We start from the raw sequence: 27,101 nt of genomic DNA on the forward strand, positions 1-27,101 counted from the left end.
TTTCTTTGTAACGTGTGCGTGTTGTTATCCTCGTGTAGGTGATCCAATGCTTCTGTCCATACAGTGAAAGATTTACATCAACAGAGCTGTTTACATGCCATTTCAAAAAGATAAGAAAACATTAGTATTTTTTTAAATATTTATTTTCGCATTATGTCTACATATGAAAATATATTCCAGATTTTGTTTTTGTTTTTTTTTGTTACATGACCAAGTTTGAGCACGTTGGCAATCTTTAGTGAGAAAATTGCACATTTTATGGAAGAATTTGATAAATGAAAGAAGGCAGGTGTCTGAAAAATAAGTCTTGGACATCTTAATTGAAAGAGTCCAGAGTTTTGAAGCTCTGCTCCACCTCCTTGACTAATTAAATAATAGGTATACGTAAAAAATAATGAAATCTTAATTGTGATTAGTTACACAAGAACACAAATTCTTTGTTCAGTTAACACAAAATAAAATCTCATTTCTATGTAGATTGTGTAGATTCAAACTGCTTTAAGTTGTTGGGGAAAAAACCTGACAAATAATCAAAAAAATTTCCTGTATATATCAGAACAAATTCAAGAAATTTCCAAATGTAAATGGAGAACTAGACAAAACTAATCATTCACTCAGTTATGGTCAATGTCAGTTTTATTTCTACAGCACTTTAGTTAGCCTTGTTGCTTTTTAAAGTGCTTTACGAGTTGGTTTAAAACAACATGAATCTACAGATCAATAAAATAAAACAAAAACAAACAAATATATTTGAATAGAACAAGATAATAAAAAAGGGGAACACAACATAAAAAGCCTGATGGGATATTGAACTTAACTCTGAACTTCAATTAAAAGCCAAGGTTTTAAAAAAGTGAGTTTTAAGGCTGGATTTAAAAGGCTGCATAGACTACAGTACAAATATCAAGTGGCAGGTTATTCCATTAGTCTAGGGTCTGCAGCTGAGACGCAATCGTGACTTCGGTTGCACTGAGAGCATCTGGCTGCATGATGTTTTGGAGTTATATAGGTTGAGCGCTTGACTAAATAGATGAGTGGCATATTGTTTAAGACTTTAAAAGTAAGTCAGAAAGCAGCCATCTCAGATCTACGTGAAAAGTGCGATGTGCCACAAGGACACATGACCACAGCATGGAGATACTCTGAGAGAATATTCTGAGCCACTGTGAGAGTTCTCCCACGGCCACCAGGGGGAGACAGAACTCAAAGTTAATGTTTGTTCTGACACTGATCCGATGGATCCACCCCAGAATCCACGGCAAGAAGCACTGAGTGGGATTGCAGGTGTCAGCCTGTGCTTCACATCTTTCCTTGTCGTGGGTTCCCGAGTCGTTTTCCATCCCTGCCTTCTGTACATGAATGCAGTAGACGCCTTCATGTGGAAGCTTCCACAGAGTAGAGTTACTCCGTGACACCAAAGAAGTTACAGTTTTCCTAAAGCACTTATGTTGAAAATCGATAGGCACACTAATGCACACATGCAGACTCTTTCAAACTCCGGACGCAGCATCACACCGTTGCAATCTAATGCTGCTAAAATTAGGATCATATTTCTCCACAGTCTTCACAGGACTGTTGGCAACCTAACAGAGACTATATCTTGTGCAATAAATCCATTATGCTCTCCTGTGAAACCTGATCCTGTTTAGTCAAGAGTTGCATGAAGACACAGATATGAATTTTCTTTTACACGCATTGAAATCCAGCATTCACAGTCACACTCTGGGGTTTAGTATCACAAACACAAAGTTACTGCAGTTCTTTTACCAGGATGCCACAGGTAAATATACGCTCTTCTGACGAACTGAAGTTAGCCACACTTATTTAATTAATTTGACTGACGATAAAAGTTTGTGTAAAATGAGCCAGGTAGGCAAACTTCAATGCAATGATGTACTAACATTTAAATTCCCACCCGCTAAAAATCTGTAAGCTGTGTATCTGTCAATCACCCCTCGAATTAAGTGTCCGGAACTATTAAACTGCATTTCTACACATGTTAAAAGGGGATAGATGCTCTACTAACTACTTCCGCTACAAGCTATTAAGTTGTGGCCCTCTGCTCTCGTGTGTAACCACATATAGTAGATGCAGATTTCATTATATTGCAACTCCTGGAAGAAACCAGTAACTCTGGTGGAAAGGAGGGGGGCGGAGCTGATGTATTAATACGTGGCACAATTATAAAAAATGCTTCGATTTATAATGAAATTATCTGGCTAAAGTTTGTATGAATAATACAATAAAACGAAAAAAAAAGAAAAAGGAGCAGCTGTGAAAAATGTGATGGGCCTCACCTCCCTCCCCCAGCCTGAGTGGGCTTGACCCTTGTGGGTGAGGTACCGCTGGCCATCAGTCCGCAGCAGCAGCCCTCTCACATCCTCACCGCCCGGTAAGTCACAGCTACAAAGATTTTCTTTCCTCTCTCCGTTGATTTCAGCAGCTCCTCAATCATATTTTATTTATTAACGTCTACAATAAATCACGTGCAGCTGCTGCTTTGCTTTAGCATTGGCGCAAGAAGAAATAGTCCCTTAATTTGATCTCAGGCAGGTTTGACCCATGGAGTGTAAATCCCCGAGGTCACGTGTTTTACATAGCTATAATATTCTTGTCCACTCATATACCTGCTGTGTGTTTTTCTTTAACACCTGAGCTCAAACACAAAACACTGTTAGAAAGAGCAGCGCGTGCCACAGAAACAACGCGTGGATTTAAAAACTGTACTGTTCCCAATAATAATAATAATAATAATAATAATAATAATAATAATAATAATAATAATAAAGCACGTCAATACGTTTCAGTACATCTTTAGTCCTCTAAATTAATAAAAATTAAAATAAAAAATGGACATGTCCTCTGAATCAAGGACCCTCATAAATGAGTTTAAAAATATTAAGCTCACAGTGTTGTCCTGCATGTCTCATCCCTGAGTAATGCAGTGAAAAATCCACTGTTCCCTAAATTCCAGGATTTTTATTTGTTGTATTTATTTATCCTTATCAGTTTATCCCTTCGAAGCCACAGAATACCAGCCTTAGACTGCATTTAAACTTACAACTTCAAAATTAAATTAGATTAGATTAGAAGAAATGTGTGTCCCCGTGTTGATCTTTTTTGCTTTATACAATTTAGAACTAATGCCACCTTTGGCAATGAACACAGTTACTAGTTGATCTTGTTATTTACAACTTTTGCAGGTGGTTATTATTTAAATGAGAGTCTCAGAATGGTTAAAACAGCTGATAACTATGCTGATTTTAGAAATATTGCTTCAAAAAGTGATTTGCATGCAGCAGATATTCAAGAGGTGGAAACCTTAACACCACTTCAAAGCGATCCTTATCATCATACTGATCAGTCTGTGCCTTTAGTAAAGTAACAGCGTTTCTCTTTCATGTGTAAAATTCTGTGTTTTTGGTTGCAGCAGAGGATGATGGAGAAAACCAGTCACATCAACATTGCAATGATAGAAGACATCGGTACTAACGGGATGGCCGTGTCAAAGGTCGGCACGGGCGTGGACGGGAAGAAACAGCGGTGCGGTTCCACCGTGAGCTTCCACAACATCCAGTACAAAGTGCAGACGCAGAGCAGCTTCTTCTGCAAGAGAAAGATCCTCTCCAAGGAAATACTAGTGGACCTCAAGTCAGTCTCTTTGTCTTTCTCCGCTGTGTCACGTTCTCACTCGTTTTCCTCCGTTTTCTCATCACTCACACACTAACATGCACATGAATTTACAGAATTTACAGATATTAACTTGCAGAGCTATGATTTGCTCACTTGATAAGTGCAGCACAAAACCTGTAAAACATTTAATAACCTGCTTTTTAAAATTATTGCCCCTCTGCTTAAATTAGCTGAACATGCACAGAACCCCATTAAACAGTAGAAATCTTGTGATTTTCACTTTGTTGACTTTCAGAAAAAATGCAAAATGAATCCTTTTGAATTTTATTGCACTGATTGTTTTAGATTTCTTGATTTTTGGGGGGTGTCACCTTGCTTTTTTTGTTTTGTTTTTGTTCCATGTCAGTCCAGTATGGCTCATTGCATCGTTCCACAAAGTGGGACAATAGTGGATAGACCCTTACAGTTCCTTTCTGATGGTATTAAATACAGCTGACGTTTCCCATGGAAGAATGAATCATTTCACACAAGTTTTTTTTAGGGGGAACCTTTTTCCTGCCACAGTGTTAATTATATGATATTAAGCATGGTTTCTTGCATATAATCTCTCAAATGCACTAAAGAGCAGTCTGCCAGGGAAACGAATTAAACAGCGTCACGTGATCCACCGCCAGACCTTAATTCAGTCTTCAACTCTGTTTTGAATCACTGACTCATTCCGTGCTTTCTGAAGTCTCTGAAGTTCTTTAAATTGTTACATTTTTTAAAATGATATGATATCTGTATTTGCTGTAAAATCCATTTATGAATATTACTTTAAATGGGATTAGGAGGGATGATTCATTTAATAAAAGTGCTGCATTTCGGCATGTGTCTAAGGACCATATTAACTACTTTGATTACATGCTTTGTGTCTGTGGCATAAAACCGATACAGTGGCATAAAAATCTAAGAAAAAACATTTTTAATTGGAAACATAAGCAAATACCAGTATTTTAGTTTCTTTTTTCATTATTAAATCATTACACTCACTTTTTGCCTGTGTCACTGTCTCGCAGTGGGATTATGAGACCTGGTCTGAACGCTATTCTTGGACCTACTGGAAGTGGAAAATCTTCGTGAGTACCACTTCAGTTTTCAAGTTAGGTCTATAAATCATTGTATTATTATCTTATTACAGTATAAATCAATTAATCAATATGTGATTGAACAAACAGTAATACAAGCAGTACAAGTAAGTACTGCATTTGCTGTGAACAGCCATCTGACATGTTTGACAGAGGGTGGGTGGTGCTTTGGATCATGAGCATTTTCGTTCCTTCACCATTGTTTTCTCTTCTGTTCATACTGGTACACGTTCATCTTGGTTTCATTTTTCCAACGTTGGTTTTTTTCCTGAACTGTGCGAGCTCTTGTAGATGTGTAACCAGAGGTTTGCACCTTGTTGTAAACGCTCTGTATTCATGAATGCGTCTCTTGATCATGATTAGATGCAGTGAACCACAGAAATAATTCAGCACTTTAGTTGTCGTAATACTGGGCAGTGGATTCATTGTTTTTAGGAACCAACCAGGTGTTTCATTTGGCCGCTCTTAACCCTGTAAAACTTGAACCACGATTTTTTCTTTTAAACTGGACTATTTATTAAACCTTCTGTCAGCTCATAATACTTTGAGCTGACTTCAGATATTACGTCTGCTTCATTTGTCAGTTGAAATTATGAGGGAAAGAGCCTCACCTAGCCACCAAACGTCTCGTTGTTAATTATTTTTGAACCTTTAAAAATGGGGTATTTATGCATAAAAAGGCCTGCAATTCCCAAACAGTTAATGTGATATTTTTAGGCCCATTGAATTCAAATGACATTGTCTGAATACTTATGGACATAATTGTATATAATCTTGAAATAATTACCTTGTTTTGGATATCTTTAGAAGTTTTCTTTGGTCTTTGTCTTTGAGATTCTTGGATATTCTGGCTGCGAGGAAGGATCCCGCAGGTCTCTCGGGTGAAGTTCTCATTGATGGAGCCCCACAGCCTCCAAACTTTAAGTGCCTCTCTGGCTATGTCGTCCAGGTAAATTTGTATTTCTTTAAATAACCCATATTAACCATTTTATATCCACTCAGATGCACTGATATGGATATAGTGATATTATGTTTTGAAATGTATTTATTTGATAAATGTACAGTGCTTAACAAATGCTTGATACCACCTGCCACAAAGACATGAAAGCGCAAATATTTTAGAAATCTATCAAAAATGTGTTTAAAACTACAAATTATATTATTGTTTATCAGGCAAATAACAGCTGAATTTACATTTTTATACCCAAATTTGAGCCGGCACTCTAGTCCTCTCTGAGAAGAAGAGAAGAGCGTCAGTCGCAAAAAATAATTTTTCTGTTTAGGAGCACAGGTAAAAAAAACCTGTAATTCTAAATTTAAAAAAAAGTTTTTTCAGCTTTCTTGTAAAATGTAAAATTTTAAAAAATTATGGATAGGACAGATAAATATATTTTATATATTTATTATTATATTTTATATTTAATCATTACAGAAACATAAGAAATGATTTTGGTAATTAGCAGTGCTGTTAATTTAGAACAGCTGTGGGATAAAACTTAATTGTGTTTTGGTCTAATAAACTTGTTAAGCACTGTAAGTCTGAGTCATTCTCTGGTTTATTTTCTACGTACTCCTGTGAAAAATGCAGCTCTCTTTAGGTGCTAAATTAAGCAATGTGTAAACTGGCTTTTCACTATTTACTTTTTGTTTGGGTTTTTTTTTTCAGTGACGTATTGGCCGGCCTCGACAGGTTTCTTTAAGCTTTCATGCAGAAAAAGCTGAGAGCTTTGACTGTCTCCTAGACTCTGCGTCTGAGAGCAAGGCAAATGTTGCAGGCTGTAAAACCAACTTAACACACAGAGTTTGCCCCTTAAACATTAAACATAGTGCTGAGATTGTTTGTGTTAGACCTCTTTTAAGAAGAAACTCTTGAGATGAGAAATATTTTGTGCAAGTGTCCTTAGAGACGACAGGCAGGCAGGCTTAGACCTCCCAGAAAAACCTGCAAACCCTGCCGACGTTCACTCTTGCTTCTTGCTGTGAGGCAGCGTTCTGAACAACGTCTTGTTGTGTGGATGCCCTAAAGGGCTTCCACACTATTGAGTTCCTGTTTCTCTTTATTCTTTATTCCACTATATTATTGTGTGGATGCCCTAAAGGGCTTCCACACTATTGAGTTCCTGTTTCTCTTTATTCTTTATTGTGTGGATGCCCTAAAGGGCTTCCACACTATTGTGTTCCTGTTTCTCTTTATTCTTTATCTTTATTCTTCTAGTTGCTCCGTTTTTTGGCACTTAACTACTCCTCCAGTTTTCAGCCGATTTTCTCCGTTCAAACTCTAAACTGTTCTGCTCTTTCTGCTAATGACTGCTATGACTTTTGGTGTTTATTACTGTTATACTTTTTAAAATATTACACTTTTTTCCTTTAATTTGTCCCATTGAAATGAATGGGAAACTTCCACAATTCTGCTAAAACTTGCTTGTCTTTGAAACGTAACTACGTCCTCATGCTTTCACCTAGAAACTCCATTCAAACTTTAAAATGTTCTCAGATTATTGGGCTATTGCTGTCTGATTCAGCTTTTTCAGATCTTCTACCGTTTTAATCTTATCTCTCTTTAAGTTTTCAGTTGCAAAATTGTGATTTTTCAGAAAATACATGCGTTGCTATGGTTGCTATGCAATTAAGTCAGAGTGAGTGCTGGTCCGTTCTGAATTTTCTCTTCATGTCTGAACAACTTCTTGCTACTCACACAATTTCCACTCAACCCCCACAAATTATACATCAAAACGTAGGTATTTTTGCTGGCTTTCAGAAAATGTCACTATCTTTATTGTGAGGTTTACCGTTTTTTCGCAATTTGCCTCGGAGTGACACAAGGTCTGACAAGTCCCCATTCAAAGTCTATGGGGAGGTTTTGAAATTCAGAGCTGAAATTCTGTAACGGGAGGCATTTTCAAATTGCCATATCTCTTTAACAAAGCAAAGTTAGGACATGAGGCTTGTGCCAATATATCTTCAGACACTGCTGACACTCACAGTGGAAGCAGTTTTTACAATTATCTTACCGTTGAGCAATGAATTACGTTTGTTTGAGGGGTGGAAATCTGTCCTTCTCTCAGTCTTCAAACTCTGGAAATGAAGCCGTTTCTTCTCTCGTCATATCTCCGCGACGAAGGTAGAACGAGCTATGAAAATCGCAGTCGAAATACACCAAAGTCCGCTGATTCACCCAGTACAAGAATTATGCTGCTAGCCCTCCTAGTTTTTGAGTTACACGACGTTTTGTAACTCCAAAAAACGGCGTTTTTCGCCTCTCACCGCTATCTATTTTCTGACTGCCCAAGTATCTGTCTTGCGGACCGCCGCCCCCTTTCCAGGTGGCGCAATCAGTAATGACACGGCTCTGCAGCTCAAAGGTCGTGGGTTCAATCCCACCTTGGTCCACATTTTTTTTTTTTCACTACAAATTTAGACACTATCACAGACCTGTAATTTATATTGCTAATTTATTACAATTCTGCAAAGTTTTATGATTTTAGCAGCTTTTCTAATATGGACCTCAGATTCTTGTTAACGCTCCATGGCAGAAACAAGTACACAGCCTGATGAAGCAGACTGAGGCAGTACCTCTGATTGGTGAATTTGAGCAGAACCAGGTTGTTCTTTCATTTCATTTCTTTATTTATTTCACACATGGTTCAACAGTGTTTCTTTTTCTACATACAGAACCTTCTGCCTCTTTTCTGCAGAAATTCTGCTGATTCACCTCTTTTCTGCAAAATTTTCAGCCTTTTCACCTCTTATCAGCACAATTGTCAGCAGCTTCTGCTCATTTCAGTAGAATTGTCCGTCTCTCCACCTCTTCTTTGTAAGAATGACTTTGGCTCAGTGAAATGAATAGCCGCCTTTGAGCAGAAATTCTGCTGATTCATCTCTTTTCAGCGCAACTTATTGCTTCTTTACCTCTTTTCTGCAGAAATTCTGCTGATTCACCTCTTTTCTGCAAAATTTTCAGCCTTTTCACTTCTTCTCAGCACAATTCTCAGCAGCTTCTGCTCATTTAGCAAAATTGTCAGTTTCTCCATCTCTGGTTTTTGAGAGAAAGCGTTTGGTTCAGTGAGATGAGCAGCTGCCTTGCGACGAGAACGGCCAGGTTCAAATCCCGGTCATGGCAAAACCTGTTTTCTCTTTTGTTCTTTTGTTCTGCCTCTTTTCTGCAGAAATTCTGCTGATTTACCTCTTTTCTGCAAAATTTTCAGCCTTTTCACCTCTTCTCAGCACAATTCTCAGCAGCTTCTGCTCATTTTAGCAGAATTGTCGGTCTCTCCTCCTCTTTTTTGAGAGAATCAGTTTAGCTCAGTGAGATGAGGAGCCGCCTTGAGCCCAAGAGGTCCAGGTGCGAATCCTGCTCAGGGTGACATTCTTTTTTTCACCACTATACAATTTTTTGCAAGTTTTGAACTCTTTTCAGCAGAATTTTCACCCCTTTTCAGCCCAAATTCTGCTTATTCACCTCTTCTGCAAAATTTTCAGCCTTTTCCCCTATTATCAGCACAAATCTCAGCTGTTTTCAGAAAAAACTCTTTTGAGCAGAAATTCTGCTGATTCATCTCTTTTCAGCGCAACTTTCTGCTTCTTTACCTCTTTTCAGCCGAAATTCTGCTGATTCACCTCTTTTCTGCAAAATTTTCAGCCTTTTCACCTCTCATCAGCACAATTCTCAGCAGCTTCTGCTCATTTAAGCAGAATTGTCAGTCTCTCCACCTCTTCTTTGTCAGAATGACTTTGGCTCAGTGAGATGAGTTGCTGCCTTAGGACCAGGAGGGCCAGGTTCGAATCCTGCTTAGGGCAATGTTTTTTTTCAGCAAAAATTTCTCTGTCTTTACCCCTTTCAGTAGAAGTTTTTGGCTTTTCACCACTTTTCAGCAAAAATTTTCTGCTTCTTCACCTGTTTTCAGCAGAATTTTCAGTTTCTTCACCGCCATATAACTTTTTGCAAGTTTTCAACTTTTTCAGCTTTTTCAGCAAGCAACTTCAGCGTTAAGGCATCCACACAGCATTTTCGCAGGAAATGCAAATTTTTCTAGTTGTGTGGATGCCCTTAAAGGGCTTCCACACTATTGAGTTCCTGTTTCTCTTTATTCTTTATTATGTGTGCCTATGCCAAGAGGCACACATATTACTATTCCTCGGATTTATTATTATGTGTGCCTATGACAAGAGGCACACATATTACTATTCGTCGGATTTATTATTATTATTATTATTCTTCAGTTTCCGCCTGAAATTTTGCAGCGAAACTCGCCCCGCAGTTTTGAGACAAGCTTCATATATGTTACCTCATTTTGTGCGGCTGGATCAGGAATGGTGTGCTATGACTTTTGGTGTTTATAACTATTATAGTTTTTTAAATATTAATATTTTAGTGAAAATTTTCCCGCGCTTCTCTGCCAAACAGTTTTGAAAATAGGGTTACATATGTTAGATCATTTTGTGCGGCTGGAGCTGGACTAGTATGGTATACACTTTTGGTGTTTATGACTTTTATAGTTTTTGAAATATTTAGATTTTAGTGCAAATTTAGGCCAATTTCCATAGAAACAGACTTTATTTGTGGTGGGTTGGCTCTCTCTAGTGGTATACCGGGAGTAGTACGGCTGAAAATCTGTATGCTTGTTACAAAACTCCATATCCCATAATTCATAGCACCCCTCTGCCGAGTTAAACAATTGCGGACACCACTTCGTTTTATATGTCTTTTATTCGTGTTTCTAGGTCACAAAATACACTTTTAAGATATTTTCAGGCGAGAATGTAGGTGTGTAAACTTCAAATATCTGCTCGTTTTATCAAGACATCCCATATTAGCGACAATTCTCTTAAGTGTTGCTGATAGCCGGCTAGCTAGCTAGCGCCGCTAGCTTAGCTAGCTAGCGCCCCTTCGTGAAAAACCACCCAGGCTTGGCTGATAGTGAGGTGGCTAAAATTTGTTTAATCGCCTGATCGCTCGGCAAGGGTCTGTGTCTTAGCTGGACTTATTTTTCGTTTATATGGGCCGATGATGCTGGTCGATGTGGAAAAAATAACTGAGTTGTTTGGTGGTGGAGCTACAACAGAGGGCAGCTATCCACCGGTGTGTGACAGAAAGGACATGCCGCGAACGAGACATACAAGGCGGTGAGGCTACCGCCGATCGTCCGGTGTTTGCTAACGCGGAGGTCAATCGTGGATCAGGGAAAGCGAAGGCAGGAGCGTGAGGTGAACTGAATTTCAGGTAAGAAGTTATGACCTGCACTCTATTTGGGTCAGATATAAACCGAGTTTAGGTGTAGTTTATTTAGCAACAGTTCTCTTACGTGTTGCTGATAGCCGGCTGGCTAGCTAGCTAGCGCCGCTAGCTTAGCTAGCTAGCGCGGCTAGCGACCCTTCATGAAAAACCACCCAGGCTTGGCTGATAGTGAGATGGCTAAAATTTGTTTAATCGCCCGATCGCTCGGCAAGGGTCTGTGTCTTAGCTGGACTTATTTTTCGTTTATATGGGCCGATGATGCTGGTCGATGTGGAAAAAATAACTGAGTTGTTTGGTGGTGGAGCTACAACAGAGGGCAGCTATCCACCGGTGTGTGACAGAAAGGACATGCCGCCAACGAGACATATGAGGCCGGGCAAGCGATTGCTAACGCGGTGGTCAATCATGGATCAGGGAAAGCGAAGGCAGGAGCGTGAGGTGAACTGAATTTCAGGTAAGAAGTTATGAACTGCACTCTATTTGGGTCAGATATAAACAGAGTTTAGGTGTAGTTTATTTTCGTTGTGCTGACTTTTTACAATCGTACTGCGTGCTAGCTAGCGCGACGGGAGTTTATATACAGCTGTGTGCGCGCTAAGTTACTGACGTTGGACTTTATTTTATTCATAATGGTTAGTTCGTAGAGTTGCCGTACAAACGGAATCGTGCCACATTCAGAGAAAATATTACGATTTATTCTGTCGTTACGAAGCCTCCCCTGTCATTCTCTCGCCTGTTGAAACTTCAGTCATGAAACTGATCAATGATCGGCTTTTCTCTCTTGTTTGTTTATCGCGCTAAACAACAGCAGCACGTTTAAGCTTGATCAGCTGTTGTTAGAATTCATTTGCTTTTAATTTCTAGTATCAGCTGATGTTTGCTGCAGCCACAGCTGTAAAAACGGCTGTTCCAAACCAGATATCCTTACTGAATCATCAGAGCTGAACAGGTGATGGAGAAACAGGTTTACCCTTAGGTGACATGAATGAGTTGAAGGGAAGTTATGAACTGTTTCTGAGACAAACACCAAGCTCATTTTTTTGTGTAGCTGACAGCTGGTAACTGTGCAGGGGCGGATCTAGCAAAGCTTTTGCCAGGGGGCCAGGTAGGGCATTAACAGAGAAAGGTGGACACAAAGATATACTTTTCTTTCTTACTCTCATACAGGGAGTGCAGAATTATTAGGCAAGTTGTATTTTTGAGGAATAATTTTATTACTGAACAACAACCATGTTCTCAATGAACCCAAAAAACTCATTAATATCAAAGCTGAAAGTTTTTGGAAGTAGTTTTTAGTTTTAGCTATTTTAGGGGGATATCTGTGTGTGCAGGTGACTATTACTGTGCATAATTATTAGGCAACTTAACAAAAAACAAATATATACCCATTTCAATTATTTATTTTTACCAGTGAAACCAATATAACATCTCCACATTCACAAATATACATTTCTGACATTCAAAAACAAAAACAAAACAAATCAGCGACCAATATAGCCACCTTTCTTTGCAAGGACACTCAAAAGCCTGCCATCCATGGATCCTGTCAGTGTTTTGATCTGTTCACCATCAACATTGCGTGCAGCAGCAACCACAGCCTCCCAGACACTGTTCAGAGAGGTGTACTGTTTTCCCTCCTTGTAAATCTCACATTTGATGATGGACCACAGGTTCTCAATGGGGTTCAGATCAGGTGAACAAGGAGGCCATGTCATTAGTTTTTCTTCTTTTATACCCTTTCTTGCCAGCCACGCTGTGGAGTACTTGGACGTGTGTGATGGAGCATTGTCCTGCATGAAAATCATGTTTTCTTGAAGGATGCAGACTTCTTCCTGTACCACTGCTTGAAGAAGGTGTCTTCCAGAAACTGGCAGTAGGACTGGGAGTTGAGCTTGACTCCATCCTCAACCCGAAAAGGCCCCACAAGCTCATCTTTGATGATACCAGCCCAAACCAGTACTCCACCTCCACCTTGCTGGCGTCTGAGTGGGACTGGAGCTCTCTGCCCTTTACCAATCCAGCCACGGGCCCATCCATCTGGCCCATCAAGACTCACTCTCATTTCATCAGTCCATAAAACCTTAGAAAAATCAGTCTTGAGATATTTCTTGGCCCAGTCTTGACGTTTCAGCTTGTGTGTCTTGTTCAGTGGTGGTCGTCTTTCAGCCTTTCTTACCTTGGCCATGTCTCTGAGTATTGCACACCTTGTGCTTTTGGGCACTCCAGTGATGTTGCAGCTCTGAAATATGGCCAAACTGGTGGCAAGTGGCATCTTGGCAGCTGCACGCTTGACTTTTCTCAGTTCATGGGCAGTTATTTTGCGCCTTGGTTTTTCCACACGCTTCTTGCGACCCTGTTGACTATTTTGAATGAAACGCTTGATTGTTCGATGATCACGCTTCAGAAGCTTTGCAATTTTAAGACTGCTGCATGCCTCTGCAAGATATCTCACTATTTTTGACTTTTCTGAGCCTGTCAAGTCCTTCTTTTGACCCATTTTGCCAAAGGAAAGGAAGTTGCCTAATAATTATGCACACCTGATATAGGGTGTTGATGTCATTAGACCACACCCCTTCTCATTACAGAGATGCACATCACCTAATATGCTTAATTGGTAGTAGGCTTTCGAGCCTATACAGCTTGGAGTAAGACAACATGCATGAAGAGGATGATGTGGACAAAATACTCATTTGCCTAATAATTCTGCACTCCCTGTAAACAGCAAGCTCCTTTTTTTGTGTAGCTGACAGCTGGTAACTGTGCAGGGCCGGATCTAGCAAAGCTTTTGCCAGGGGGCCAGGTAGGGCATTAACAGAGAAAGGTGGACACAAAGATATACTTTTCTTTCTTACTCTCATATAAAATATTTAGCTTTTATTAAATAGTTATCTGAATCTTACAACCAAAGTTTGTATAATAATACACAAGATTGGCTGTAGACCATTGCTCATCATTCAGAACACTGTGTAAAAATAACAAAAGACAAAAAGTGAATGCGAAAGTGCATAAATATTTATTTTACGTGTTTGATGTGTGTGGCGGGGCTTGGTCTGCAGTGCCGCTGCAGGGGAGGTGGACCCACCTGAGCGGCATCTGCAATCACGCCTCTCGGGCGTTGTCTGTGCTCTCTCGGCTGTTTTTTGGGTGTGTGTAAGTTGAAAAGCTACAGCCGGTTGTGTGGGTACACCAACCATGTGTGAAAAGTGGTCCATAACGTAATGCTTCAAAGCGTGTTCATGCAAACATTGTCGGGTCTGCCGTGCTACAATGGGGACTTCTGCTCATGAACCTGTGTGCACAGCGACTGCAAATCGGGGCTGTACAAAGCAACTTCATCTTTACACAAAACTGTAAGCTGTCATCTGTGAAGTGTGAGCGGTGTTTGTTTTTACCATAGTTCATGGTGGAGAATGGCTGCTCTTCTGAGTTTTGCCCTAAGCAGCCGTAAGAATGGCAAACTACACAGATTAGCAGTGGCATAGGCACACATAAAATTTCTTCAGAAATTTTCGCTTTCTAGTTCTTATTATTATTATTATTATTATTTTCCTTTTTCCGCCTGAAATTTTGCAGTGTATCTCGACCCGCAGTTTTGAGACAAGCTTCATATATGTTACCTCATTTTGTGCGGCTGGATCTGGAATGGTGTGCTATGACTTTTGGTGTTTATGAATATTATAGTTTTTTAAATATTAATATTTTAGTGAAAATTTTCCCGCGCTCCTCTGCCAAACAGTTTTGACAATAGGGGTACATATGTTACATCATTTTGTGCGGCTGGAGCTGGGCTAGTATGGTGTGACTTTTGGTGTTTATAACTTTTATAGTTTTTGAAATATTTAGATTTTAGTGCAAATTTAGGCCAATTTCTAGGCTCCTGAGAAAGATTCTGCTTTTGGCACCATAGAAACAGACTTCATTTGTGGTGTGTTGGCTCTCTCTAGTGGTATACCGGGAGTAGTACGGCCTAAAGGGTGCCATGCTTGGTGAAAACTACATATCCCACAATTCATAGCATGCCTCTACCGAGTCAAACAATGGCGGACACCACTTCGTTTTATATGTCTTTTATTCGTGTTTCTAGGTCACAAAATACACTTTTAAGATATTTTCAGGCGAGAATGTAGGTGTGTAAACTTCAAATATCTGCTCATTTTATCAAGACATCCCATATTAGCGACAATTCTCTTAAGTGTTGCTGATAGCCGGCTAGCTAGCTAGCGCCGCTAGCTTAGCTAGCTAGCGCCCCTTCGTGAAAAACCACCCAGGCTTGGCTGATAGTGAGGTGGCTAAAATTTGTTTAATCGCCCGATCGCTCGGCAAGGGTCTGTGTCTTAGGTGGACTTATTTTCGTTTATATGGGCCGATGATGCTGGTCGATGTGGAAAAAATAACTGAGTTGTTTGGTGGTGGAGCTACAACAGAGGGCAGCTATCCACCGGTGTGTGACAGAAAGGACATGCCGCGAACGAGACATACAAGGCGGTGAGGCTACCGCGGATCGACCGCTGTTTGCTAACGCGGAGGTCAATCGTGGATGAGGAAAAGCGAAGGCAGGAGCGTGAGGTGAACTGAATTTCAGGTAAGACGTTATGACCTGCACTCTATTTGGGTCAGATATAAACCGAGTTTAGGTGTAGTTTATTTAGCAACAGCTCTCTTACGTGTTGCTGATAGCTGGCTGGCTAGCTAGCTAGCGCCGCTAGCTTAGCGCCGCTAGCTTAGCGCGGCTAGCGACCCTTCGGGAAAAACCACCCAGGCTTGGCTGATAGTGAGGTGGCTAAAATTTGTTTAATCGCCCAATCGCTCGGCAAGGGTCTGTGTCTTAGCTGGACTTATTTTTCGTTTATATGGGCCGATGATGCTGGTCGATGTGGAAAAAATAACTGAGTTGTTTGGTGGTGGAGCTACAGAGGGCAGCTATCCACTGGTGTGTGACAGAAAGGACATGCCGCGAACGAGACATACAAGGCGGTGAGGCTACCGCCGATCGACCGTTGTTTGCTAACGCGGAGGTCAATCGTGGATCAGGGAAAGCGAAGGCAGGAGCGTGAGGTGAACTGAATTTCAGGTAAGAAGTTATGACCTGCACTCTATTTGGGTCAGATATAAACCGAGTTTAGGTGTAGTTTATTTTCGCTGTGCTGACTTTTTCAATCACTTACAATAACTCGCACTGCGTGCTAGCTAGCACTATGGAGTTTGTATACAGCTGTGTGCGGGCTAAGTTACCGATGTTACCGATGTTGAACTTTATGACAGCCTCCCCTGTCATTCTCTCGCCTGTTGAAACTTCAGTCATGAAACTGATCAATGATCGGCTTTTCTCTCTTGTTTGTTTATCGCGCTAAACAACAGCAGCACGTTTAAGCTTGATCAGCTGTTGTTAGAATTCTTTTGATTTTAATTTCTAGTATCAGCTGATGTTTGCTGGAGCATGAAGATGAAATCAGGAGATGTCCTTACTGAATCATCAGAGCTGAACTGGTGATGGAGAAACAGGTTTACCCTTAGGTGACATGAATGAGTTGAAGGGAAGTTATGAACTGTTTCTGACAGACAAATATACACCAAGCTCCTTTTTTGTGTAGCTGACAGCTGGTAACTGTGCAGGGGCGGATCTAGCAAAGCTTTTGCCAGGGGCCAGGTAGGGCATTAACAGAGAAAGGTGGACACAAAGATATACTTTTCTTTCTTACTCTCATATAAAATATTTAGCTTTTATTAAATAGTTATCTGAATCTTACAACCAAAGTTTGTATAATAATACACAAGATTGGCTGTAGACCATTGTTCATCATTCAGAACACTGTGTAAAAATAACAAAAAACAAAAAGTGAATGCAAAAGTGCATAAATATTTATTTTACGTGTTTGATGTGTGTGGCGGGGCGTGGTCTGCAGTGCCGCTGCAGGGGAGGTGGACCCACCTGAGCGGCACCTGCAATCACGCCTCTCGGGCGTAGTCTGTGCTCTCTCGGCTGTTTTTGGGTGTGTGTCGGGCTGTGAGTTGAAAAGCTACAGCCGGCTGTTTGGGTACACCAACCATGTGTGAAAAGTGGTCCATAACGTAATGCTTCAAAGCGTGTTCATGCAAACATTGTCGGATCTGCCGTGGTACAATGGGACTTCTGCTCATGAACCTGTGTGCACAGCGTCTGCAAATCGGGGCTGTACGAAGTAACTTCATCTTTACACAAAACTGTAAGCTGTTATCTGTGAAGCGTGAGCGGTGTTTGTTTTTACCATAGTTCATGGTGGAGAATGGCGGCTCTTCTGAGTTTTGCTCTCTGTAGCTGTATGAATGGCAAACTACACTGAATAGCAGCGGCATAGGCACACATAAAATTTCTTCTGAAATTTTCGCTTTCTAGTTCTTATTATTATTATTATTATTATTATTTTCCTTTTTCCGCCTGAAATTTTGCAGTGTATCTCGACCCGCAGTTTTTGGACAAGCTTCATATATGTTACCTCATTTTGTGCGGCTGGATCTGGAATGGTGTGCTATGACTTTTGGTGTTTATGAATATTATAGTTTTTTAAATATTAATATTTTAGTGAAAATTTTCCCGCGCTCCTCTGCCAAACAGTTTTGACAATAGGGGTACATATGTTACATCATTTTGTGCGGCTGGCGCTGGGCTAGTATGGTGTGACTTTTGGTGTTTATAACTTTTATAGTTTTTGAAATATTTAGATTTTAGTGCAAATTTAGGCCAATTTCTAGGCTCCTGAGAAAGATTCTGCTTTTGGCACCATAGAAACAGACTTCATTTGTGGTGTCTTGGCTCTCTCTAGTGGTATACCGGGAGTAGTACAGCCGAAAAGATTTTATCCTTGTGTTGAAAACTCCATATCCCACAATTCATAGCACGCCTCTACAGAGTGAACAATGGCGGCCACCACTTCGTTTTATATGTCTTTTATTCGTGTTTCTAGGTCACAAAATAAACTTTTAAGATATTTTCAGGCGAGAATGTAGGTGTGTAAACTTCAAATATCTGCTTGTTTTATCAAGACATCCCATATTTAGCGACAGTGCTCTGACGACGTCGGTCCTGCCTGACAGCTAGCCGGCTACCTAGCTAGCTGCCGCACTTGGCTGCAAATGGATAGCGAGGGGACTCTCTCTGTCGTTTCACCTCCCCGGTCTCTCGCAAATGCTCGCATAGAATCGGAGTTACAGCTGGATGTGGAAAAAATAACTGAGTTGTTTGGTGGTGCTATAACGCGGAGCTACAACAGTGGGCAGCTATCCACCGGTGTATGACAGAAAGGACATGCCGCGACCGCCGATCGACCGGTGTTTGCTAACGCGGAGGTCAATCGTGGATCAGGGAAAGCGAAGGCAGGAGCGTGAGGTGAACTGAATTTCAGGTAAGAAGTTATGACCTGCACTCTATTTGGGTCAGATATAAACCGAGTTTAGGTGTAGTTTATTTAGCAGCAGTTCTCTTATGTGTTGTTGATAGCCGGCTAGCTAGCTAGCGCCGCTAGCATAGTTAGCTAGCACCGCTAGCGACCCTTCGTGAAAAAGCACCCAGGCTTGGCTTATATTGAGGCGGGTGAAACTCGTGTCAGCACCCGGTCGCTCGCCGACAGTATGTGTTTTAGCTGGACTTATTTTTCGTTTATATGGACCGATGATTTATTTATTTATTCATTTTAGTAACGGTATAAACAGTGAAAGGTGGTGGATTGGCCAGATGTAAACTTCAAATATCTGCTCGTGTTACCAAGACATCCCATATTAGCTCTGATGTTTTCGGTGCCTGCAAAGAGCTAGACAGGTAGCTAGCTAACCCGAGCTGGCTGTCTTTTTGACTCAGGGTCATAGCTGGACTTATTTTTCGTTTTTATGAGCCGATGAGGGTTTTTTTTTTAGTAACGGTACAAACAGTGAAAGGCGGTGGATTGTCCAGATGCTGGTCGATGTGGAAAAAATAACTGAGTTGTTTGGTAGTCGCTGACGCGGAGCTACAACCGAGGGCAGCTATCCACCGGTGTGTGTCAGAAAGAACATGCGGGGAACGAGGCGGCGAGGCGACCGCCGATCGACCGGTGGTAGATCGTGGATCAGGGAAACCGAAGGCAGGAGAAGCAGGCGGCTGCCGGTCGGAGCGTGAGGTGAACTGAATTTCAGGTAAGAAGTTATGACCTGCACTCTATTTGGGTCAGATATAAACCGAGTTTAGGTGTAGTTTATTTTCGTTGTGCTGACTTTTTACAATCAGTTATAATAACTCGTACTGCGTGGTAGCTAGCACGATGGAGTTTCTATACAGCTGTGTGAGCGGTAAGTTACTGATGTTGAACTTTATGACAGCCTCCCCTGTCATTCTCTCGCCTGTTCAAACTTCAGTCATGAAACTGATCAATGATCGGCTTTTCTCTCTTGTTTGTTTATCGCGCTAAACAACAGCAGCACGTTTAAGCTTGATCAGCTGTTGTTAGAATTCATTTGATTTTAATTTCTAGTATCAGCTGATGTTTGCTGGAGCCACAGCTGTAGAAGCGGCTGGTCGAAACCAGGAGATGACCTTACTGAATCATCAGAGCTGAACTGGTGATGGAGAAACAGGTTTACCTTTTTTTTAGGTGACATGAATGAGTTGAAGGGAAGTTATGAACTGTTTCTGAGAGAAATAAACACCAAGCTCCTTTTTTTATTTAGCTGACAGCTGGTAACTGTGCAGGGGTGGATCTAGCAAAGCTTTTGCCAGGGGGCCAGGTAGGGCATTAACAGAGAAAGGTGGACACAAAGATATACTTTTCTTTCTTACTCTCATACAGGGAGTGAAGAATTATTAGGCAAGTTGTATTTTTGAGGAATAATTTTATTATTGAACAACAACCATGTTCTCAATGAACCCAAAAAACACATTAATATCAAAGCTGAATGTTTTCGGAAGTAGTTTTTAGTTTGTGTTTAGTTTTAGCTATTTTAGGGGGATATCTGTGTGTGCAGGTGACTATTACTGTGCATAATTATTAGGCAACTTAACAAAAAACAAATATATACCCATTTCAATTATTTATTTTTACCAGTGAAACCAATATAACATCTCCACATTCACAAATATACATTTCTGACATTCAAAAACAAAACAAAAACAAATCAGCGACCAATATAGCCACCTTTCTTTGCAAGGACACTCAAAAGCCTGCCATCCATGGATTCTGTCAGTGTTTTGATCTGTTCACCATCAACATTGCGTGAAGCAGCAACCACAGCCTCCCAGACACTGTTCAGAGAGGTGTACTGTTTTCCCTCCTTGTAAATCTCACATTTGATGATGGACCACAGGTTCTCAATGGGTTCAGATCAGGTGAACAAGGAGGCCATGTCATTAGTTTTTCTTCTTTTATACCCTTTCTTGCCAGCCACGCTGTGGAGTACTTGGACGCGTGTGATGGAGCATTGTCCTGCATGAAAATCATGTTTTTCTTGAAGGATGAAGACTTCTTCCTGTACCACTGCTTGAAGAAGGTGTCTTCCAGAAACTGGCAGTAGGACTGGGAGTTGAGCTTGACTCCATCCTCAACCCGAAAAGGCCCCACAAGCTCATCTTTGATGATACCGGCCCAAACCAGTACTCCACCTCCACCTTGCTGGCGTCTGAGTCGGACTGGAGCTCTCTGCCCTTTACCAATCCAGCCACGGGCCCATCCATCTGGCCCATCAAGACTCACTCTCATTTCATCAGTCCATAAAACCTTAGAAAAATCAGTCTTGAGATATTTCTTGGCCCAGTCTTGACGTTTCAGCTTGTGTGTCTTGTTCAGTGGTGGTCGTCTTTCAGCCTTTCTTACCTTGGCCATGTCTCTGAGTATTGCACACCTTGTGCTTTTGGGCACTCCAGTGATGTTGCAGCTCTGAAATATGGCCAAACTGGTGGCAAGTGGCATCTTGGCAGCTGCACGCTTGACTTTTCTCAGTTCATGGGCAGTTATTTTGCGCCTTGGTTTTTCCACACGCTTCTTGCGACCCTGTTGACTATTTTGAATGAAACGCTTGATTGTTCGATGATCACGCTTCAGAAGCTTTGCAATTTTAAGACTGCTGCATGCCTCTGCAAGATATCTCACTATTTTTGACTTTTCTGAGCCTGTCAAGTCCTTCTTTTGACCCATTTTGCCAAAGGAAAGGAAGTTGCCTAATAATTATGCACACCTGATATAGGGTGTTGATGTCATTAGACCATACCCCTTCTCATTACAGAGATGCACATCACCTAATATGCTTAATTGGTAGTAGGCTTTCGAGCCTATACAGCTTGGAGTAAGACAACATGCATGAAGGGGATGATGTGGACAAAATACTCATTTGCCTAATAATTCTGCACTCCCTGTATAAAATATTTAGCTTTTATTAAATAGTTATCTGAATCTTACAACCAAAGTTTGTATAATAATACACAAGATTGGCTGTAGACCATTGTTCATCATTCAGAACACTGTGTAAAAATAACAAAAAACAAAAAGTGAATGCAAAAGTGCATAAATATTTATTTTACGTGTTTGATATGTGTGGCGGGGCGTGGTCTGCAGTGCCGCTGCAGGGGAGGTGGACCCACCTGAGGGGCATCTGCAATCACACCTCTCGGGCGTAGTCTGTGCTCTCTCGGCTGTTTTTTGGGTGTGTGTCGGGCTGTGAGTTGAAAAGCTACAGCTGGCTGGGAGGGTACACCAACCATGTGTGAAAAGTGGTCCATAACGTACTGGTTCAAAGTGTGTTCGTGCAAACATTGTCGGGGTCTGCCGTGGTACAGAGGGACTTCTGCTTATGAACCTGTGTGCACAGCGTCTGCAAATCGGGGCTGTACAAAGTGACCTCATCTTTACCCAAAACTGTAAGCTGTCATCTGTGAGGCGCGAGCGGTGTTTGTTTTTACCATAATTCATGGTGGAGAATGGCTGCTCTTCTGAGTTTTGCTGTCTGTAGCCGTATGAATGGAAAACTACACAGATTAGCAGCGGCATAGGCACACATAAAATTTCTTCTGAAATTTTCGCTTTCTAGTTATTATTATTCTTCTAGTTGCTTCCGTACACTTTTTGGCACTTAACTACTTCCTCAGTTTTCAGCCGATTTTCTCAGTTCAAACTCTATACTGTTCTGCTCTTTCTGCTCTTTCCGGCAATGACTTTTGGTGTTTATTACTGTTATACTTTTTAAAATATTACACTTTTTTCCTTTAATTTGTCCCATTGAAATGAATGGAAAACTTCCACAATTCTGCTAAAACTTGATTGTTTTTGAAACTTAACTACTTTGTCATACTTTCACCTAGAAACTCCATTCAAACTTTAAAATGTTCTCAGACTATTGGGCTATTCCTGAATGATTCAGCTTTTTCAGATCTTCTACCGTTTTAATTTTATACCTCTTTAAGTTTTCAGTTGCAAAATTGTGATTTTTCAGAAAATACATGCGTTGTTATGGTTGCTATGCAATTAACTCAGAGTGTACACTCGTCTATTCTGAATTTTCTCTTCATGTCTGAACAATTTCTTGCTACTCGCTCAATTTCCACTCAACTCCCACAAATTATACATCAAAACGTAGGTATTTTTGCTGGCTTTCAGAAAATGTCACTATCATTCTTCTGGGACTTATAGATCTTTTGCAAATCTCCTCAGAGTAACACAAAGTCTGAAAACTCTCCATAGAAACTCAGTGGAGAGTTTCTTCAAAATCAGCGCTGGATTTCTCTAATGAGAAGCATTTTCAAATCGTCATATCTCCTTAACGAAACAAAGTTGAGACATGAGGCTTGTGCCAATATATCTTCAGACACTCCTGATGCTCACAATTCAAGAAGTTTTTTCTCAGCTATTACCGTTTGGCCATGAATTATACTTGTTTGAGGATAGGAAATTTGTCCCTTGCTCAGATTTCTTCAGATTTCAGACTCTGGAAATGAGGCACTTTTTTCTCTCGTCAGATCTTTTTGATGGATTTCCACAGAGACCTGAAAATTTCCATGACTGTTCACCAAAGCGTGCTGTTTCTTACGGTGAAAGAATGATTTTGATGCTCCATAAAGATTCAGAGTTACAAAACGTTGTTTGAGGGCAAGTCAAGGCAGTTTTGCTTTGCCTCTACTCAGTTACAGTGTATTACAAGTCATATATCTTCAATAATTTATATTTTATCTCTGAATTATGAAGACCTGCAGATTCCCCCATCTCTTCTGAACAAAACGGTGTCAGAATGAGCGTTGTAGCCCCTACGGTTAGGAAATTATGGCCATTTGTTCAAGGGGAATCCTGAATGTGAGAAATACACTGAAGAAAAGCCATAGCTCCCTCTGTGTCTGTGTGTGTAAGTGCTGATTACAGCAGGTGCAGCCAATTTAGCTGACCTAGATATACCAAGCCCAGACTCTTAACAGCCCCTGTACACTTTGCTCTCTGTGTATGTGTGTGTGTGTGTCTCAATAATTCTCCCATGTTAAAGTATTACTCCTCCATAATAGTACTTGTGCTACATCAAAGTACTTCTACTACATCTTAGTACTTCTGCTCAATCATAGTATTTCTGCTAAATCATAGTATTTTTGAAAATTCATGGTGTTTGTGCCAAATCATGGTTTTGGGGCAAAATCATAATATTTATTTTATGTTATAGTATTACTACTAAGTGGAGGAATGTCTGTTATGTTATAGCATATTTGCTGAACACAGTATATCTGCCAAATCATAGTATTTATCCCAAATCATAGTATTTATGCAAAATTGCAGTATTTCTGCTAAAAAGCAGAAATAGTACCTTTTAGCAGAAATTTCTGTCAAAAGATATTATTTATGTTAAAACATAGTATTTCTGCTAAATCATAGTATTTGTGCCAAATCATAGTATTTGTACTAAGTCATAGTACTTGTGCCAAATCATAGTATTTATACCCAATCATAGAATTTCTGCCATATCATCGTATTTGTGCCAAATCATGGTATGTTTTTGCCAAATCATGGTATTTGTGCCAAATCATGTCATTTGTGCCCAATTAAAATTTCTGTTATGTTATAGTATTACTACTAAGTCGTAGAATTTCTGTTATGTTATAGTATATCTGCTGATTATAGTATATGTGCCAAATCATAGTATTTATAGCAAATCATAGTATTTGTGCCCAAACATAGTATTTCTGCCAAATTGTAGTATTTGTGCAAAAACATATACTGTGATTTTGCAGACATTCTATCTGTTGTGTTATAGTATTACTACTAAGGCATAGTATTTCTACCAAATCATAGCATTCCTTCAAAATCATAGTATTACTGCAATTTCATAGTATTTGAGCGAAATCGTAGTATTTGTGAAATAACATACTATGTCTGCAAAATCACAGTATATCTGTTATGTTATAGTATTACTACTAAGGCATAGTATTTCTACCAAATCATAGTATTCCTTCAAAATCATAGTATTACTGCAATTTCATAGTATTTGAGCGAAATCGTAGTATTTGTACTAAATCATGGTACTTGTGCCAAATCACAGTATTTTTTGCAAATCATATTATGTGAACCAAAACATTGTATTTTTTACAAAGTCATAGTATTTCTTCTAAATCATAGTATTTCACCAGAATCTCAGTTGATGTGCTAAAACCCAGTATTATTGCCAAATCATCGTATTTGTACTAAATCATAGTACTTGTGCCAAATCATAGTATTTCTGCCATATTGTGCTAGTTGTGCAAAAACATAAACTGTCTGCAAAATTATAGTATATCTATTATGTTATAGTATTACTACTAAGTCGAAGACTTTCTGTTTTGTTATAGTATATGTGCTGAATATAGTATATCGGCCAAATCATAGTATTTATCCCAAATCATAGTATTTATGCAAAATTACAGTATTTCTGCTAAAAAGTAGAAATAGTACCTTTTAGCAGAAATTTCTGTCAAAAGATATTATTTATGTTAAAACATAGTATTTGTGCCAAATCATAGTATTTGTACTAAGTCATAGTACTTGTGCCAAATCATAGTATTTGTACCCAATCATAGTATTTCTGCCATATCATTGTATTTGTGCCAAATCATGGTATTTGTGCCAAATCATGGTATTTGTGCCCAATTAAAATGTTTGTTATGTTATAGTATCACTACTAAGGCATAGCATTTCTACCAAATCATAGTATTCCTTCAAAATCAAAGTATTACTGCAATTTCATAGTATTTGAGCAAAATCGTAGTATTTGTGCAAAAACATAGAATGTCTGCAAAATCACAGTATATCTGTTATGTTATAGTATTACTACTAAGGCATAGTATTTCTACCAAATCATAGTATTCCTTGAAAATCATAGTATTACTGCAATTTCATAGTATTTGAGCGAAATCGTAGTATTTGTGCAAAAACATACTATGTCTGCAGAAATCACATTATATCTGTTATGTTATAGTATTACTACTAAGGCATAGTATTTCTACCAAATCATAGTATTCCTTCAAAATCATAGTATTACTGCAATTTCATAGTATTTGAGCGAAATCGTAGCATATGTGCAAAAACATACTATGTCTGCAACATTACAGTATATCTGTTATGTTATAGTATTACTACTAAATCACAGTATTTCTGCCAATTCGTAGTATTTGTACTAAATCATACTACTCGTGCCAAATCATAGTATTTGTTGCAAATCATAGTATTCAAACCAAAATATAGTATTTGTACCAAAGCATTGTATTTGTACGAAGTACAGTTTTTCTGCCAAATCATAGAATTACTGCAATTTCATAGTATTTTGAGGAATCCCTTTTGTCACTGTATTACTTCTAAGTCATAGTGTTTGTACTGAAACATAATATTTCTGCCAAATCATAGTATTACTGCTATTTCATAGTATTTGAGTGAAATTACAGTGTTTTTGCAAAAACATTGTATTTCTGCTAAATCATAGTGTCTGCCAAATCATAGTATTTGTGCCAAATTATGGGATTTTGCCAAAACATGGTATTTGTGCCAAATTATAGTATTTGTGCCCAATTAATATTTCTGTTATGTTATAGTATTACTACTAAGTCGTAGAATTTCTGTTATGTTCTGCCAAATCATAGTATTACGGCTATTTCAAAGTATTTGAGTGAAATTACAGTTTTTCTGCAAAAACATTGTATTTCTGCTAAATCATAGTATTTCTGTTATCTTAAAGTACTTGCACTTAATTATAGTATTTGTGCCAAAGTTTAGTATTTCTGCCAAATCATATTATCTCTGCTAAATCATAGTGTCTGCCAAATCATAATATTTGTGCCTAAGCGCAGCATTTGTACCAAAACATAGTATTGCTGCTATATCATAATATTTGAGCCAAATCATAGTATATGTCCTAAAACATAGTATTACTGCCAAATCATAGTATTTGTCCTAAAGCATAGTATTTCAACAAAATCACAGTATTTCTGCTATGTTATAGTATTTGTGCTTGTAGAAAAACCTGTGTTATTGTGAGCTACATTACCCAGCAGCCTCTGAGCAGTGAGGGAATTCATGGGACTTCTGAGCTAGATGGTCTTCCTTCGTTCCTGGGCTAACGATTGAGGAGAGAGCTGCTGGGAAGGGGAGGAAATAGCCCATCCTGTATTTGTTGGGGATGGTGTGTGTCACATAAGCGTGAGTTAATGTTCCATGCTTAAGATGTTTACCCTGCTACTTGTGTGTATTGGTTTTAGTTACCTTTAGCGTATGTGCTAGTTAGCGATACCTATGGCAGCCCAGTTATTTGATTGTTTTGGGCTTGTTCCTGCTTTGTTTGTTCCTCCTGCAAATTTATGTGAATTTGTACACTGTAATATCGCTGTATTACGTAGTGGCTAAGTAGGAGGCTGACTGTTACTAAGTGCATCTGTGTACATAGGTCATCTCTTGTGTTGGAGTGCCCTCTTGTGGTGCGTTTTGGGTAGTGCCTTAGTAAACGTGAACACTGGAAAGAAGTGGTAATAGACTGGTTCGCATTATCAGTGGGGCCACTAGTTTTCCTTGCCGGTTTGAGCTGTGTTTTAGCTCAGTGAGATAAGCAGCCGTTCTCAGACTGGGAGGCCGGGGTTCAAATCCCGCTTATGGCAACATTTCTTTCAGTTAACA

General features: G+C 39.6%; 1 protein-coding gene across 2 annotated transcripts in view; it reads left to right on the forward strand.

The window, feature by feature from the left end:
* The first annotated feature begins 1,598 nt into the window (after nucleotides 1–1,598).
* abcg2d (ATP binding cassette subfamily G member 2 (JR blood group)) overlaps nucleotides 1,599–27,101 on the forward strand; it is a 37,437-nt gene continuing 11,934 nt past the window's right edge. The window contains exons 1-4 of one of the 2 annotated variants that reach the window (XM_005456952.4): nucleotides 1,599–2,392; nucleotides 3,431–3,651; nucleotides 4,692–4,751; nucleotides 5,595–5,709. In XM_005456952.4, coding sequence (XP_005457009.1) covers nucleotides 3,437–3,651; nucleotides 4,692–4,751; nucleotides 5,595–5,709 — 390 coding nt within the window. In that variant the 5' untranslated portion in view covers nucleotides 1,599–2,392; nucleotides 3,431–3,436. The remainder of the gene's footprint in view (nucleotides 2,393–3,430; nucleotides 3,652–4,691; nucleotides 4,752–5,594; nucleotides 5,710–27,101) is intronic. The other variant, XM_013275739.3, reaches the window with a different exon arrangement.

Source organism: Oreochromis niloticus, linkage group LG6 (assembly GCF_001858045.2).
Source record: "Oreochromis niloticus isolate F11D_XX linkage group LG6, O_niloticus_UMD_NMBU, whole genome shotgun sequence".
Classification (NCBI taxonomy): Eukaryota; Metazoa; Chordata; class Actinopteri; order Cichliformes; family Cichlidae; genus Oreochromis; species Oreochromis niloticus.